General features: G+C 38.8%; 1 protein-coding gene across 1 annotated transcript in view; it reads right to left on the reverse strand.

The window, feature by feature from the left end:
- DOCK3 (dedicator of cytokinesis 3) overlaps positions 1–17,475 on the reverse strand; it is a 716,589-nt gene that overhangs the window by 43,137 nt on the left and 655,977 nt on the right. Inside the window, exons 28-32 of the mRNA XM_006873644.1 lie at positions 10,371–10,465; positions 8,181–8,256; positions 7,685–7,785; positions 7,343–7,401; positions 5,015–5,163 (exon numbers count right to left, since the gene is read on the reverse strand). Of these exons, the coding sequence (XP_006873706.1) occupies positions 5,015–5,163; positions 7,343–7,401; positions 7,685–7,785; positions 8,181–8,256; positions 10,371–10,465 (480 nt within the window). The remainder of the gene's footprint in view (positions 1–5,014; positions 5,164–7,342; positions 7,402–7,684; positions 7,786–8,180; positions 8,257–10,370; positions 10,466–17,475) is intronic.

A 17,475-nucleotide genomic window follows, 5' to 3' on the forward strand; every position in this document is an offset into this window, starting at 1 on the left:
TCCAACACCATAACTGAAAAGCATCAAATCTTCTATGGTCTTCCTTATTTACTGCCCAGCTTTCACATGCATGTGAGGTTACTGAAAATACCATGGCTTGGTTCAGGCGCACCATAGTCCTCAAGCTGACATCTTGTGCAGCAGATTTGCCTAATGCAATACATCGTTTGATTTCTTGACAGCTGCTGGTGTTGATGGTTGATCCAAGAAGAATGAAGTACTGGACAGCTCCAATCTTTTCTCCACTGATAAGAATGTTGTTTATTGGTCCAGTGGTGAGGATTTTCGTTTTAGTAAGTATTGTATTTTAAGTCCTCTTCACTTTCAGCAAGCAAGGTGGTATCATCTGCATATCGCAGGTTGTAAATGAGTCTTCCTCCAATCCTGATGCCATTTTTTTCTTCATGTAACCCAGCTTCTCGTATTATTTGCTCAGCATAAAGGTTGCATAAGTATGGTGAAAGACTACAACCCTGTAGCACATTTTTCTTAATTTTAAACCATTCTGTGTTCCCATATTGTTTGAACAACTGTCTCTTGATCCATGTACAGATTCTTCATGAGCACAATTAATTGTTCCAGAATACTCACACATCGCAACATTGTCCATAGCTTGTCATGATCCACACAAGCGAAAGCCTTTGCACAGCCAATAAAGCATAGGTAAACATCTTTCTGATATTCTCTGCTTTCAGCCAAGATCCATTGGACATCAGCAATGATATCCCTCATTCCACGGCCTCCTCTCAATCCGGCTTGAACCTCTGGAAGTTCTCTGTCAATGTTTGCTTACAGCTGTTTCTGTATTACCTTTAGTAAAACTTGACTCTCTGGGCTAAAAAACTTAGCCACTGTCATTGAGCTATTCTGACTCATTAGTAACCCTATATAGAATTTCTGAGATTATAAATCTTTAAGGGAGCAGCCAACCTCATCTCTCTTCCCAGAAGTGGTTGGTGGGTTTAACTGTCAACTTTACACTTAGTAGCCCAATGTCCAACCCGCAGTGCCACTAGGGTTCCTAAAGTTGGGCCTGGAATTCGTCCCACCAAGCTTGGTCAATCAGCTGGCAACAAACCTTCAAAGTGAGGAAGCAGGTAGGGAGGCAGTTCTACTTTCCCCTATAGGGTCATTAGGAGCAGGAATTGAAACAAAACAAAAGAATACAAATAAACAAAGGAATAAGGGTCTGTAAGAACAAGGATTTCTCTTCACATATGAGGAGATAGGTAAATTGGGATACCCAGCACAGAAGAGAACATAGGTAGGGAGTGAACCTGGAGCAGCAGGCAGAGTACAGCTATGTATATAGGCATGCAAGTAGTTCACTGGAGTCTGAAGCATTCTTAAAGTGGGACCCTGGGCCAGAAGCATCAACTTCACCAGAGACCTTGCTACAAATTGGCCTTTGTCCTACCAAATCAGAAATTGGGTTGGGGATAAGGGAAGAGCCAGCGATCTGTATTTTAAAAAGCCCTTTAGGTGATTCTGATGCCTTCTCAAATATAAGAACCTCTGTACTATCCAAAGGAGCTGGTGGTGGGAGGATATGAGGACATCGCTTCATCTCCCTTGAAGTACTAGAAAAGAAGAGGCTATTAGGAGAAATTGCGACATTTTAAAAAGAGGAATCAGAAGATTATAGGTCATTATTTTAAAATACTTGAAGGCAAAGGGAAGTAGCAACAATAGTCACTGAATGATTACTCTACACCAAGCCAACTAAATCATTCAGTACAGACTTACTGGGGGGAAGATACACTCTATCAGCTGAGTCTTGATGTGTGCAACAAAACTAACACCAGCCTTACTCTTCCCACAAAGCTAAACTTCTCTCAGTGTTAGTAGTGTGAGATACAGTGCAGTCTTTGTTTCAGTAGACTCAGATGACCCATGGTACAGTTCTGCAGTGTCAACCACTTCTTGATGACTGGGTATCTCATCAGACTAGGTATTTTGCACAATTGAAGGCACAGGTTGTAGTAACAGTAAAAAGCAATAGCTCTTTTCTGTTTGAAGTTATTATTTCCCAGTTACACAGACACACTCCTGAAAAGATGTCTTCAGTATTATTTACCTGTAATAAAGAGCCTCTCTAAAAATACTATAAGATCATGGAACTTAATGATCAAAGACTGAATGCTTCTTCCCTAAAATCAAGAACAAGACAAAATGTCTGTTCTCATCACCTTTATTTACATCATAGTGAAGGTCCTAGTTAATACAATAGGACAAGAGAAAGAAATGAGAGGCAGACAGATCAAACGAAATATGTAATACTGTTTCTATTTGCAGAAGACATGATGGCCTAAACATCAGAATCTCAAGGAATCTATAAAAAAGCTCTTAGAACTAAAAAGCAAGTTTTGCAAAGATCAAGACAGGCCAACAAACAAAAACATACTGCTTTTCTATATACTAGCAATCAATAACTGGCAAGCAAAATTCAAACATCAGATTCATTTATAATAGTACCAAACCCCAGGGAATACTTACATATAAATCCAACAACATAGTATGTGAGATCTGTATGCTAAAACTATAAAACACTATATGAAATCAAAGAATATCTAAATAAATGGAGAGATATACTACTGTCTTCATGGACTAGAAGACTCAATATTGTTAAGATATTAATTTTTCCCAATTTAATCTACAGATTCAATACAATCCCAATCAAAATCCCAGTTTGAATTTTACAGATGTTGACATGCAAATTCTAAAATTTATAGGAAAAAGAATAAGAACTAGAACAGTTAATAGAACAATAGAACATTAAAAAAAAAAAGAGAACAGAGTTAAAGGACTCACACTACCTAATTTTAAGACTAAATATAAAATTAACATACTTTATAGACACTGTGGCATTGGTAAGAGAATAGATATATCGCCAATGGAAAGAGACCCACAGAAATATGATCACCTGAAATTTGGCAAAGGTGCAAAGATGTTCAAGAAAATGTCTAGCCTTTTCAACAAAAGGTGCTAGCACAATTAGACATATGCAAAATAATAAGTCTTGTTCCATACTTCATACCTTATTCAAATATTATCTCAAAATGGAACACAGACCTAAATGTAAAATCATAAAACTTCTAGAAAAAATACAAAGAATAAAATACTTATGACTCTGGGCTAGGCAACACATTTTCAGATATGACTCCACAAGTATGATCCATAAAAGGAAAATAATGATAAATTGGACATCACGAAAATGAAAAATTTTGTTCTGTGAAAGACACTGTTTAGAGAATGAAAGGACGAACTAAAGACTAAGAGAAAATATTTGCATATCTTACATTCAGCAAAGGACTTTTATCAATAATATAAAAAGAGCTTCCAAAACTCAACAACAGGAAAACAAATAACACAATTGAAAACAGGCAGAACATGTGAAGAATCACTTTACCAATGAAGATAGCAAGGTGGTAAATTGGCACATCATTAATCCTTAGTCATTAAGAAAATGACTAACAGGGAAATTAAAACCATAATGAGATTCAACTACACACCTATCATATTTGGCTAAAATAAATAAACTAATACACTAAGCACTAACGAAGATGTAGAGCAACTAGAACTCTCATACACTGCTGATAGGACTTCAAAATGGTATAGCCACTTTGGAAAAGTTTGGTAGTTGCTTACAAAGTTAAATATACATTTATCTTAAAACCAAACAACCCTTTCCTAGTGATTTACCCAAGAAAACTAAAAGTACATGTTCATATAAAACTTTTACACAAATGTTTATAGCAGATATATTCATAATCACCCAAAAGTGGAAATAATCCTAATATCTTTCAAATGGCAAATAGGTAAATTGTGGTATATTAATATAATGGAAAACTAGTCAGCAATAGAAAGAAGAAACTATTGAAACAGGATGCATGAATCTTTAAAAGGTATTATGTTACGAAAGGAGCCAGTCTTATTAGCAGGATACACTCTACGTGATTCTGTTCACATGATATTCTGGAAAAGGCAATACAGTATGGAGAACAGATCACTGATTGCCGTTAAGTTAAGGGGAGAGGGAAGGTTTGATCTCAAAGGGACAGCAAAATAAAATAATTAGGAATTTAAAATAGCTTTTGGCAGTGGTTGCATGACTATGCATTTGTCAAGATGTACAGAACTATAAGTCAAAAAGTGAAATCTACTGTGATGTAAATTTTTTTTTAAAAAAAAGAGTAAAATGTACTGTTTGCTTGGTTGACTCTAACTGTTACAATCATTCATTTTAAGAAAACTGGTTCATCCTAGAATCATAAGGCTGGGCAGTAGCTTAGCAAGGAACCAATTAATCCCCAACTCAATGTGTAGGAATTTCCCCTAAAACTCTCCTGGGAATTTCTGCTTGAGGCCCAGCTGCAAAGAGGAACGCTTCATCTCCCAAAGCAGTATAGCTAACAGTGGACAGATCTTGTTGCTAGCAGTGTATTTCCTTTATTAGCTAAAATCAGCTTCCCTATTACTGACTCTTACTGGTCCTAGCTCTATTCCTCAGACCTTAGAGGTTATAGAAGAACTGCACAGAAGGGTGACCTGAAGCCACTCAGTCAAAAGCCAAGGGTTTGCAACTCCTGAACATGCCCTTCTGTGTAGGAGCCTGTGTAATCTTAGGCTATTCTGAGTCATGAAAAATCATCTGGTCTGGTCTCTGGCCCAAGAAATGCCTAGTGAACACTAGAGGTTCTCAGGAGAGGAAGAACAATGAGCTCCTGGGGTGCTCTGCTAAGGTAGGTGGAAAGTTATAGTCACTCTTCCCGTGATCAGAAAGGTCCTTTCACATGATGTCCATTATTTTCCTCTGATTCTTTCCTGGCTTCTAACTTCCTCAAGAAAATTCATCAATCAGTTCAGGCCAGCTAGTGTGGTAAACCCTTGCACAGGATTCAAATGGCCAAGCCATCCCTCGTCCTCACTGGAACCCTGGCCTGGACACTTGGGCTGAGCAGAAGGGGTACATCCCAGAGGAGAGCACCCTGAACCCTACCAGCAATCATCTCACCTGTTTGAAGTTGCCATTTTTTCTCTGCTCCCAGTCCATCATGTCGTGAAAGATGGGAATCATGATATTCCGTACTTCTGGCTGTGGGACCAGTGTCACACCCAAGAAAGGACCAATCATTCCCGGAATAAAGTGGATCTTATGTTCACCTGAACAACAAAACCCAACAGTTATTAGTTCATGCCTGCTTTGATCCTTCCCAAGTATATGCTAATTTCACTGAAAGCTTCTGAGAGCAAAACAAGTTTTCCCCAATGGTTTTTTGAGATATTCCTTCTATTGACTTTTTAGAATTCATGTATGAAATGGGCCCATCTGAGTTCAAGCAAGTGTTCAGTAGGTATAAAAATGCCTTTCCAAAGAACTTTCTCCCAGGAACAGCTACCTGAACAATCTCTCTGAAGTCAACAAATAGAATTCTCCACTTTAACAGAACGGGATTTCTGAGCAACCAGCTACAGTTCAGATGGTCTACTTAAAAATGCACTATGTCAAGTGTTTCTACTTTTAGCTTGGAGTCATTTAAGTGATGAGGATATCCAGTCCCTGGTCCAGCTACCAAAGGTCTGGAGTCCATGAGGTTGTTCTAATACATCGAGTAGCTTCCTCCTGAGTTATCAGGAGCCTCCTGCACACACTCTCACCCCCAAAAGCTGACTTAGAGATTCTCATTTTGCCATTCCCTACCCCTTATTTTCATATTGCATTTCTGTTGGCATCCAGACACCTACTCAGAATAGCTGAATTTATTCCTCAACTTCCTTCATGAGACTTTTCTCTGGGAAAGGTTGATATAGGTTCCTCTTCTGAATGGTCTGCCATCTGACTGTTCGATATATTTCTAAAAGTCAGGGTCATCCCTGAGGGCCATATCTGTTACCTTGGAGTCAATACCGACTCATGGCAAACCCAAGTGTATTAGAGTAGAACTGTGCTCCCCATAGCATTTCAATAGCTGACTTTTTTTGAGAAGTAGACAGCTGGGTCTTCCTTCCAAGGTGCCTCTGGGTGATCTTGAACCTTTCAGATATCAACCAAGTGTGCTAACCATTTATGCTACCTAGGGATTCCCTGAGGACCATAGGACAGGACTTTCCTCTTCCTTATGGTGAACCATCTTCAGCATTACTTTCAATCCCTCAGAGACTAAGAAGGGCATAAAATTTGGGCCTGTGCAATGATTGTTACATACAAGCATAGCAAGTTTTCAAGGACCAGAGAATGAATGATATTTACACCAAAAGTAATGAGGCAGGTATGACTTAATTAGGAAAATTCATCATCTTTTTTGATTCCTACCATTTTGAAAGCTTACCCAAGGTGTAAATGTTAGCCCAGAGACTGATTCTGGATATTCCAATTTTAGGATGTGGTGCACTTTTGAATCTCCTTCATCCCTAGGAATTTTCAGAGTTAACTTCAGGATTAGAATCTATAACAAAGCTTGATGGGGTGCAAGAATAATGAGAGGACTGAATGAAGCTGGAAAGTGTGCCCAGGGTAATGCAGCCCCACTCAGGGATGGAAAGTCCTAGTGCCAGAAAGGATGTCTTGCAACTTGCTTGCTGCCTCAAGGGTTGGTGGCTGGAGGACTACATGACTTTGCCATCATCACTCCTAAGGTTTCATAGCCTTGAACTCAGCTGAAAGCCAACCTCACTTGGAACAGTAACAGTAATTTTTCTAGCATCCCACAGGCCCACTCAGTCTCAAGGACAACCCAAGGATTCTGAAAAAAACACTGCTCTGAGAATTTCAGACTCAAAAGCAGCTGCATTAGAAATGCTGTGAAAAGAATCTGTGAAAGCCAAAATTAACCTCACCCAGAGGCTACAATTCCCTTAGCACAAGTTCCTTGATGTAATTGGTGTCAGGCACCTGACCCGGATGCTTAAATACCAGAGACCCAAGAAGTGTTTCAAACTTTATTATAACGAATGTCTGTCCTTTTTCATGTGCTGCATATATTTAAGATCTACTCTTTTGAGTCTAAAACATCCAGCCTGAGACATGACTTACATGGAGGATATCAAGGCATCAGTTTTCAAGTTTGCATAAATTACTAGAGCCCTCCTCTTATTTTTCCTCTTAATTTTCATCCTCAAAGAAAAGACTGTACGTATGTATTTCTGGGGTTTTATTTCTCAGCCCAAATATTGTCCAGGGCTTTGGGCATATCTGTTATGTCCACCTGCAATGTTATATTAAAGGTATGCGAAAATATCCTGGATCTGAATTTACATTCATAAAACTTGGGGAAAGTTACCACTCATGTCACTTTTTGATTACAGACTATACAGAAGGTCAAAATACAGAGAAAAGACCTACCCAAATTCTGCCACATGCTGAACAGTTCATAAGCCATCATCACACGCATGTCCCCATACCTGAGAAAAGAAACAGAAACCAGATGTTAGTGGGAGTATGTTCAAGAAGAGAGGACTGCAAATGCAGTAAGGCTCATACTTTGCAACTGTTTTGTTTCTAGTGCTTCCTAGGCTTGAGGGCAACGCAAGGATTCTGCCAAAAATACTGCTCTGGGAATGTCACACTCAGCCCCCTGGGAAGCTATCCAGGTGAGAAACTTGTGGACTTCTGACGCAGTGTCCCATGGAAATATATCCCCATCTAGGCATGAGGTAGGCGGTAAATAGGAGACATCTGTCTTACTTATCTAGGATCTTCTTCCTCTTGGCTGAAGTGACAATCTCTAGCTGGAGGCTTGGCTGATTTATGAACAGAACTGCCAAGCTAAAATAAGAATTCCACACCTAGAAAGACAGAGAAACAGGAAACATTTGACAATCTCAGCCCTTAGCATTATAAGGAAAGATTCTAAATATATGTATGTTATATAGAGCCTACTTTACAATCTTAAGATTCTGCCTTTTCTTTTAAAAAAAATATTTCTTCTTAAAATACCCATTCCAATAGGACTTTTCCTTTCAGGGGAGTGGGGGAGATTCTTCTGAGCCAGTAGTGTTGACTCTGGTAGTCTACATGCCTCCCAAAACTGCCAACAGAAGAGTTCCCAGGCCATATTCTTATATCAGGTTTGGAAGCTGTTTGAAACTATGAATATATTAATAAGCCAAAAACCAATGAGCTTTGATTTTGGTTTTCTAGGGTTGTTATAAAGTTAGTGACATATTTATTGAATTCCTACCTTAAAGTCAAAGTCTGTCTCTGTAAAATTCTTGTGCAGTGCTGAGGACAGGTACTGGACAGTAGTGACTATAATACTACAGTAAGGAAACAAAGCATTGGCAGAGTTAAAAGACTCACAATGGCATACGGCAGATTAACATCAGTTAGCTATGGCTTATGCACCAACTTCTCAAGTACAGTTCATGTAAGAGTCCATGTATGATGTGACTTTAAGGGGAGGAGATAGATGGTACAAATCCCCCAGAAGACTAGTCTCAGAGAAATGCCCCATAAGTGGGACAGCAAAGGGTTCTAGACTGAGATAGGTTATTATCTGGCCTCCATACTTCTTATCTCTGGGTCTGTTTCCCTGCCCGTAAAAGGAAGGTTTAAAAATTTTTATGTTGATGAAATACACATAATGCTTTTGGCAGACATATTGCTTTTAGCAGACATATTGATATAATTCACATACTAAGCAATTCACTCACTTCAAGTGTACGATTCAATTATTTTTAGTATATTCAGAGTTATAACAAGGGGCTTCAAAAAATTTGTAGAAAACAGAATTAAAAGATAATGAAATTTTTTCATGAACTTTCTGAACCGCCTGTGTATATAACAAAACATTCACCATTTCAACCATTTTTATGTGTACAATTCAGTGACATTAATTATGTTCACTATGTTGAGCAATTATCACTACTACCTGTTCCCAATTTTTTCACCACCCTTAACAGAAATTCAGTAGGGGATAAGGTCTAATAGTTTCCTAAAGTGTCTTCCAATTTAAAGTGATTCTATTACTTTTGTGTAACCAACATATATTATGGCTAATATGTAGGACTTAGGGTATAATTGTATTTGAAAATAGGGTTTATACACTTTGGTATGCCATTAGTTTAATCTATGAATCATCTGATTTAAGTCTTTGATAGGGAATAAAATGCTGGACTGTAATGTTGGTTTAAACCATATAGTTAGTGGTTTAAACTCACCAGTCACTCCTTGGAAACCCTATACAGGGTCATGATGAGTCAGAACCAACTTGACGACACTTAACAAAAACCAAAACAACAGAAAGACTAGTCTGTTGGAATCCAGGGAATGGACTAAGGCGGAGAAGAAGTCAAGTGGGGCAGGTAGGTAAGGACTAGATTATAGAGAACTTGGTTACTCAGCAAGGGGACACTGGGACTTGTGGTACAGAAGGAGGACAGGCAAAAACAGCATTAGAGTGATTACTTCACCAGTAGAGGAGTAACACATTTGAAGGGTAAAAATCTTGAAAAATACTAGTACTGCAGGATAGGTAAGCGTGTTCTGTGTAAAGTTAATAAACTAGAGGGATTCAAACAGAGAATATATTATTTGATGACAATTCTGTGCAACTTTGTTCATAACCACTTTTCTCTTCTGTTCTGTAAACAATGTTTGTTTGCAGTTTGGGGGGAAAAAAGGGCACTCTATAAAATGTACGAAGTAGAAAGACTATCCCAGTATTGTTGACCATAAATAATTTCACTACATTTTGTATGCCAACTTAAAAGGCAGATCAATGGGATGAAGCAGTTGACTATAAAGTGAAGGTCAAGCGGTAAGTCAGTTCCTATCATCTGTATCACTCTGTTAGTTTGCTCAGGGGAAGTATAAGCTGGGAATATGAATGGGCAGGCAGGTTGAGGCTATTCCTTACAGCGAATCCTGTGGCCAGAATCAGGAGTGTTCTGAACTCCACAGCTAGGTCTCAGGTAGGTAACTAGCACTAATGGTGGGAGGTAAGCAATGTCTAGTGACAACACAAATCAAATTGAGAGGGAGCTTGGGACACTGATTAATGCTATGAGGCAGCAAAGGTCAACTGACCACTGAGCAGGCCTTCCTCTAGGATGGCTTCTTCTTTGGATCTTATATTTTACAGCCTAATGTTTCTGTTTCTACCCGTACTATGAGCAACCTAAACAACCAGGTACTCAGGTTCCATTTCTAAACCATTTTTAACTCTTTTTTCTCTCTTTGTACCTATAGTCAATGTTCAAGTCTTATTATGTCTTCAAATATTTTCTCATCCACCCTCTCTTCTCTGAACTCATAGCCTTAGCTCTCATCCCTGCTTTTTTTATTCCTCTCTCTCTCTCTCTCTCACACATACTCTCCTTGGTCTGAGAACAGTTCTGTGGCAATAGGTGCAGCACTCTTCCATACTTACTTGCTTGTGAGCAGCCGCAGCACCATCCAATCCCGAGGGAAGACACTCATCTTCATCAGGTTCCGGAACACACAGAAAATCTTCAGCAAGAACTCCTGACACCGGAGAAAAAGTTGACATGATATACAATCACCATCACCACTATCAATGCAACATGCACTTCCTTCTGGTCCCTAGAACCAGTGGATTAGCTTCTGATTCTCTATGTGAGGTACTTTTCTCTTAGAGGGTTACATGAGAATGATTTATGGGCACTCTGACAGGCCACGTAAAGCTGGACAGAACAGAGGAAGCTCTGTACCACTTCGACCAGTGTCCACCAGAGCCTAGCATGTCAGCAGGTGTCAAGTCAACGAGTTTTATTCTTTGGGGTATGGTTTGTGAATATTTTATCACAATCACTGTTTTCTTGTATACTAAGAATATATTAACAGGAAAAGCATTGTTAATGATAATGGTGGAATAAGGACCTCTGAAAACCCACTGTCCTCCATGAAAGCAGTATGAATACTGAAAAAACTGTCAAAGCTTTGGAAGTTAACCAAAGACTTACAAGAACCTGAAGAGCATTTATTCTAGAAAAATGGCTGGATCTCAGTAAGAATAGCAAGCTTCTCTTGCAATGCAACAGGTCTTATTCTCATCTCTTCTCGCCCTAGCTCCACAACAGCCTTGAAAACCAGTTGCTGCAAAATTACAGTAGCTATGAAAACCAGCAGCCAAGCAGCCAGCGGAGTGAACAGAATGGTTTTGGAGTTCCCCCAAAAGCTCCATGGTCAGAAAGTACACTATTTAATCTGTTTGAAAACTTACTGGTAAAGTCCCATTCATGGGACTTGTCTTTATTGAAGAGTCCTATCTCTAGGACATTTGTTGGATAAAAACAAAACAAAAAACCCAACCACAATTGTCTAACATCTTAGCTGTATGAGGAAATCATGTCAATTGGGATAAACTAGTGACTGGCCAAAAAACCCTTAGAAATTAGATGTTCATAGGGGACTTCAATAAGCCTTGCTATATTTCTGAGTACTAGATGGTCAAACTGCCACTCATCTGTCAGTTTGTTGTACTGTGGTAGCTTGTGTGTTGCTGTGATTTGGGAATCTGTGCCACCCATATTTTAAATACCAGCAGGATCATGCATGGTAGACAGGTTTCAACTGTGCTTCCAGATTAAGACAGACTAGAAAGAAGGAGAAACAGACTACTTTGAATATTTTAGTCACTGAAAACATTTTAACAGTGAAACACTGTCAGATAGCACTAGAAATTTGAATATTGAAACATGATGAAGAGTAGCAGAATACTATCAGATATATTGTTGGAACATGAGCCCCTCAGGATAGAAGACACACAAAATACCACTAGGGAAGAGCTGCCTCCTCAAAGTAGAATTGACAGTGATGATGCAAATGGCGTAAACTCTTCAGGACCTTCATTTCTTGATGGGGCACAACTTAAAATGAAGAGAACCAGCTGTAAACATCCACTAATAATCAGAATATGGAATGTACAAAGTTTGTATCTAGGAAAATTGGAACTTGTAAAAAATGAAATGGAATGTTTACACATCGATATTGTAGGCATTAGTGAGCTGAAATGGACTAGTATTGGCCATTCTGAATCTGACAATCACATGGTTTACTACTCTGGAAATGACAAATTGAAGAGGAATGGTGTGGCATTCATCATGAGAAAGGACATTTCAATATTTATCCTGAAGTATAAAGCTAAAGCTGTCTGTGATAGGATAAAATCCGTATGCTTACAAAGAAGACCAGTTAATATCACTATGATTCAAACTTATGCACCAATCACTAAAGCCAGTGATGATGAAATTGAAGAATTCTACCAACTTCTTCAGTCTGAAATTGATCAAACATGGAACCAAGATGTATTGATAATTATTGGTGATTGGAATACAAAGGCTGGAAACAAAGAGGAAGGATCAGTCCTTGGAAAATATGGCCTTAGTGACAGAAACGATACTGGAGATCACATGATAGAATTTTGTAAGACCAATGACTCGTTCATTGCAAATACCTCTTTTAAACAACATAAAAGAAGACTATACACATAGATCTCACCAGATGGAATATACAGAAATCAAGTTGACTTACATCTATGGAAAGAGACGGTGGAAAAGCTCCATATCATCAGTGAAAGTAAGGCCAGCGGCAGACCATCAATTGCTCATATGAAAGTTCAGGCTGATGCTGAAGAAAACCTAAACAAGTCCATGAGAGCCAAAATATGAACTTGAACATATTCTACCTGAATTTAGAAGTCATCTCAAGAACAGATTTGATGAATTAGACACTACTGACATAAGACCATAGATGACATCAAGAACATCACATAGGAAGAAGGCAAACAGTCATTAAGAAAAAAAGAAATAAGGAAAAGACCAAAATAGATGTCAGAAGAAACTCTGAAACTTGCTCTCTAGCATAGAGTCTAAAGCAAACAGAAGAAATGAGGAGGTAAAGATCTGGATAGAAAATTTCAAAGGGCAGTTCAAGAAGACAAAGTCAAATATTATAAAGAAATATGCAAATAGTTAGTTAGAAAACTAAAAGGTAACAACACGCTCAGCATTTCTCAAACTGAGGAAACTGAAGAAAAAAGTTCAAGCCTCAGCTTGCAGTTCTGAAGGATTCTATGAGCAAAATATTGACTGATGCAGAAAGCATCAAAAGAAGATGGAAGGAATATACAGAGTCACTGTACCAAAAAGAAATGGTCAATGTTCAAACATTTCAAGAGGTAGCATATGATCAAGAGCTCATCATACTGAAGGAAGTCCAAGGTGAATTGAAGACATTGGTAAAGTACAAAGCTCTGAGAATTGATGAAATACAAATAGAAAATTTTCAACAAACTGATACAGCACTGGAGGCACTTGCTCATCTATGCCAAGAAAGTTTGAAGATAGCTACCTGGCCAACTGATTGGGAAAAAATCCATATTTGTGCCCATTCCAGAAAGAGGTGACCCAATAGAATGTGGAAATGATACATTAGACAATATAATTAATATTACATGCTAGTAAAATTTTGCTTAAGATAATTCAAAAACATCTGCAACAGTACATTGACAGAGAACTGCCAGAGGTTTAAGTCGGATTCACACAGGGACGTCAAATGAGGGATATCATTGCTGACATCAGATGGATCTTGGCTGGAAGCAGAGAATATCAGAAAGATATTTATTTATGTGTGCTTTATTGACTATGCAAAGACTATCGATTAAGTGGAACATGACAGGCCATGGACAACATTGTGGAAAATGGGTATTCCATGACACTTAATTGTGCTCATGAGGAATCTGTACATACACAAAAGGCCAGTTGTCTGAACAGAGCAAGGGAACAATGAATAATTTAAAATTAGGAAAAATGTTTACCAAGGTTGTATTCTTTCACCATATTTATTCAATTTGTATGCTGATCAAATAATCCAAAAAGCTGGATTATATGAAGAAGAGCATTGCAACAGGATTGGAGGAAGACTCATTAACAAGCAGCAATATGGAGATGCTACATCCTTGCTAGCTGAAAGTGAAAAGGACTTAAAATACTTACTGATGAAGATGAAAGACCACAGTCTTAAACATGAGTTGTACCTCAATATAAATAAAACAAAAATCCTCGCCGATGGACCAAAAAATTACATCCATATAAACAGAAAAGACTGAAACTGTCGAAGACTTCATTTTGCTCAGATCAATCATCAGCTCTCATGGAAGCAGCAGTCAGGAAATCAAATGATGTATTCCATTAGACAAATTTGCTGCACAAGACCTCTTTAAAGTGTTGAAGAGCAAAGATGTCAGTTTGAGAACTAACGTGCATCTAACTCAAACCATGGTATTTTCAAGAGCATCAAATACATATGAAAGTTGGTCCATGAATAAAGAAGACTGTAGAAGAATTGATGTATTTAAGGTATGGTGTTGGAGGAGAATATTAAAAGTACCACCGATTGCCAAAAGAGCAAACAAACCTGTTTTGGAAGAAGTATACTCAGAATGCTCCTTAGAAGTCAGGATGGTGATACTTTGAACAGAGTATCAAAAGGGACAAGTCCCTGGAGAAGGACATCATGATTGATAAAGTGGAGGGTCAGATAAAAAAATGAAGACCCCAAACAAGATGGATTGGCACAATGGCAGCAGCAATGGGCTCAAACACAGCAACGATGGTGAGGTTATTGTAGGACAGTGTTTCATTCTGTTGTGCACCAGGTTACTATGCGCTGGTACCAACCTGACAGCACCTAACAACAACAGAAAGTCAGGTATATGTGCAGGGCTGTGTACTTTTCCTGGTATGACCTGAGAAATCCTAATGCCTGTCCTTGAGGTACTATGCAAGGAGGAGGTGAAGGTTAAGGCAGAGTTGTAAACTGCCAGAACCTTTCAGTGGAGCTCTAACACAGACACAGGGCTCCATGGTAAGGTGTGAGACTCACTAATTTAGGTATCTAAGAAAATCCGTCTGTTCATTACCTGACCATTAAGCTATCAGTGACTGCACAGGGCAAAGAATGTACATTGCATAATTGGTCTAGAAAAGATACTAAAAAAAACAGTAACAGCATCAGCAAAACAACAAATGGCAATAACAAACACTGGGAATGTGGGGTGGTGATTGATTCCCAGAGTTTCTACATTATAGTATTTGTAACATCTACTTTTCAAGAAAATATAAGACACAAAAAAATAGGAAAGAATAGCAAATACACGGGAAAAAACTCAAGTCAACAGAAACTGCCTGAGAGTTTGAATGTTGAACTTATTAAGAAAAATATCATTATGAGGGTATGTAAAAAATATTGCTACAAAACCATAAAAAAAGTTATTAAACGAAACCTAAAATGTTAAGCTACTGTTCCTTGACATATCCTCCACCCAAGTCTAAACATTTCGAAGGCAGTGATTATATAGCTCTTACTAAGTCTGCGCTCTTCAATTTGCACCACATCAAAACCACAGGGGCTTTTCTCTTAGAGGCATTATTGGGGGACTAAAATCATGTTCCTTTTTAGTGTTTTTTGAGTTTTGGGAATAAAAAGAAGCCTGAAGAGACAAGATCAGGGATGTAGAGTGGATACGGTTAGGTTTCCCAACAAAATTTTTGTATGACAGCTCTTGCTACCCTTGAAGAATGAATAGGTGCACTGTTATGATTTTAAAAACTTACTCGGTACAATTTTCCTGGCCTTTTTCTTACTGATGAAGTTTTCAATTTTCTTAAAATTTCTTCATGGTTAAGTCCCTAGAATCGTCCTGTGTCCTTTGAGAATATCTATCAGAATTACCCCTTGTTGTTGTTGTTAAGTGACATCGAGTCGGTTCCAACCCACAGCGACCCTGTACAGAGTTTCAGAGGGTGTAAACCTTTACGGGAGTAGAAAGCCTCATCTTTCTCCCGCAGAGCGGCTGGTAGTTTCAAACCGCTGACCTTAAGGTTCACAGTCCGATTCGTAACCACTACGCTACGTTGTTGTTAAGTACCGTGAAGTCCCCCAAATAGTCATCATAACCCTTTAAGCTGACCTTTCTGCTTTGAATTGAACTGGCCAAGCAAATCTCCTCAGAAGAACTGCTTAACTAGGACCATTTTTAAAATGCACTCTAACAAAACTAAGACTAATGTATTACTGAGATAACTTGTCTGCAGACATATACTGCTTACAAAGACATGCTTAAACACGTTTTGCTTGGAATAAACCCAAGCATGTATGAACTGAAATTTAAGTAGCAATATTTTTTTTCAACATAATCGCTCTTTTTTTTTTAGCTTCCATTTCCTGTGGGATTTTTTGGGGGAGGGACAGGGGGATGTCAAAACACTCAGGAATATAGAACTTAAAGAATCAAAGGGCACATTCTATAAGTCTGCCTCCTGGCCCCCAACACTCAGTCCTTCTCTTTCCATGAGTCTAGAGTCCTCAGCTGCTCCCTCTCTCCACGTCCTTATCTGTGCCTCCATCTCTGGTGTCACTACTTCTCTGGAGAGGGTCTCACACTCCACTTGTGCTCTTCTACCTCGATGGTCCTAGGGTCTTCAGTTTCTGGACTATAGGATTAACTGCTTGGTGGTGGTTATGTGTCATGGAGTCGGTATCGACTCATAGCGACCCTGTATAGGATTTATGAGGCTATAAATCTTTATGGGATCAAAAAGCCTCATCTTCCTCCTGCGGAATGCCTGGTAGTTTTGAACTTCTGACCGTGACATTAGCAGTCTGACTAGTAACCACTATGCTACCAGAGCTCCTTGTAAGATTAACTACTCCCCCTTTTTTGTTACAAAACTTCTACCTTTACAATTGTGACAGTTGCAATTAGTCATGATACCAATTACTCACTATTAATCATAAGAATCTTATCTCCATCTCTTTTCACCTGACCTGTCTAAACAAGATGAATACTATTCAGTGGGGACTCTACCTTCCTCCACACACTGTTAAACTACACTCCCTCTTGAAAACTTGTAAGCCAGTCACTTTGTGCCTTTATCGCTCTCTCATTTTAGGTAGCCAATATCTAAGTTGCCATTTCTATCTACCCTGTATACAGGAGAGACAGGACTGATACTGGATGTGAAGGCTCCTTGCCTTTCAATTGGTATTTTGAGCTACTACACCCATAAGTATAGGTCAAGTTCATCAAATTGTAACAATTAACACTTGTTTCCTTTTTTGAGCTACTACATCCATAAGTAAGGCGCTCTGGTAGCGTGGTGGTTACGAATCGGGCTGCAAACCACAAGGTCAGCAGTTCAAAACTACCAGCCATTCTGCGGGAGAAAGATGAGGCTTTCTACTCCTGTAAAGGTTTACAGCCTCGGAAACCCTGTACAGGGTTGCTATGAGTTGGAACCAACCCCACAGCACGTAACAACAACAACAACAACAACATCCATAAGTAGCTCAAAATGAAGAAAGCAAAAAGTCATTAAGAAGACAAAAAAAGAAGGAAAAGGTCAAAATGGATGTCTGAAGAGACACTGAAACTTGCTCTCCAGCGTAGAGATGCTAAAGCAAATGGAAGAAATGAGGAGGTACAAGAGCTGAACAGAAAATTTCAAAGATCA

Source organism: Chrysochloris asiatica, unplaced genomic scaffold (genome assembly GCF_000296735.1).
Source record: "Chrysochloris asiatica unplaced genomic scaffold, ChrAsi1.0 scaffold00246, whole genome shotgun sequence".
NCBI lineage: Eukaryota > Metazoa > Chordata > Mammalia > Afrosoricida > Chrysochloridae > Chrysochloris > Chrysochloris asiatica.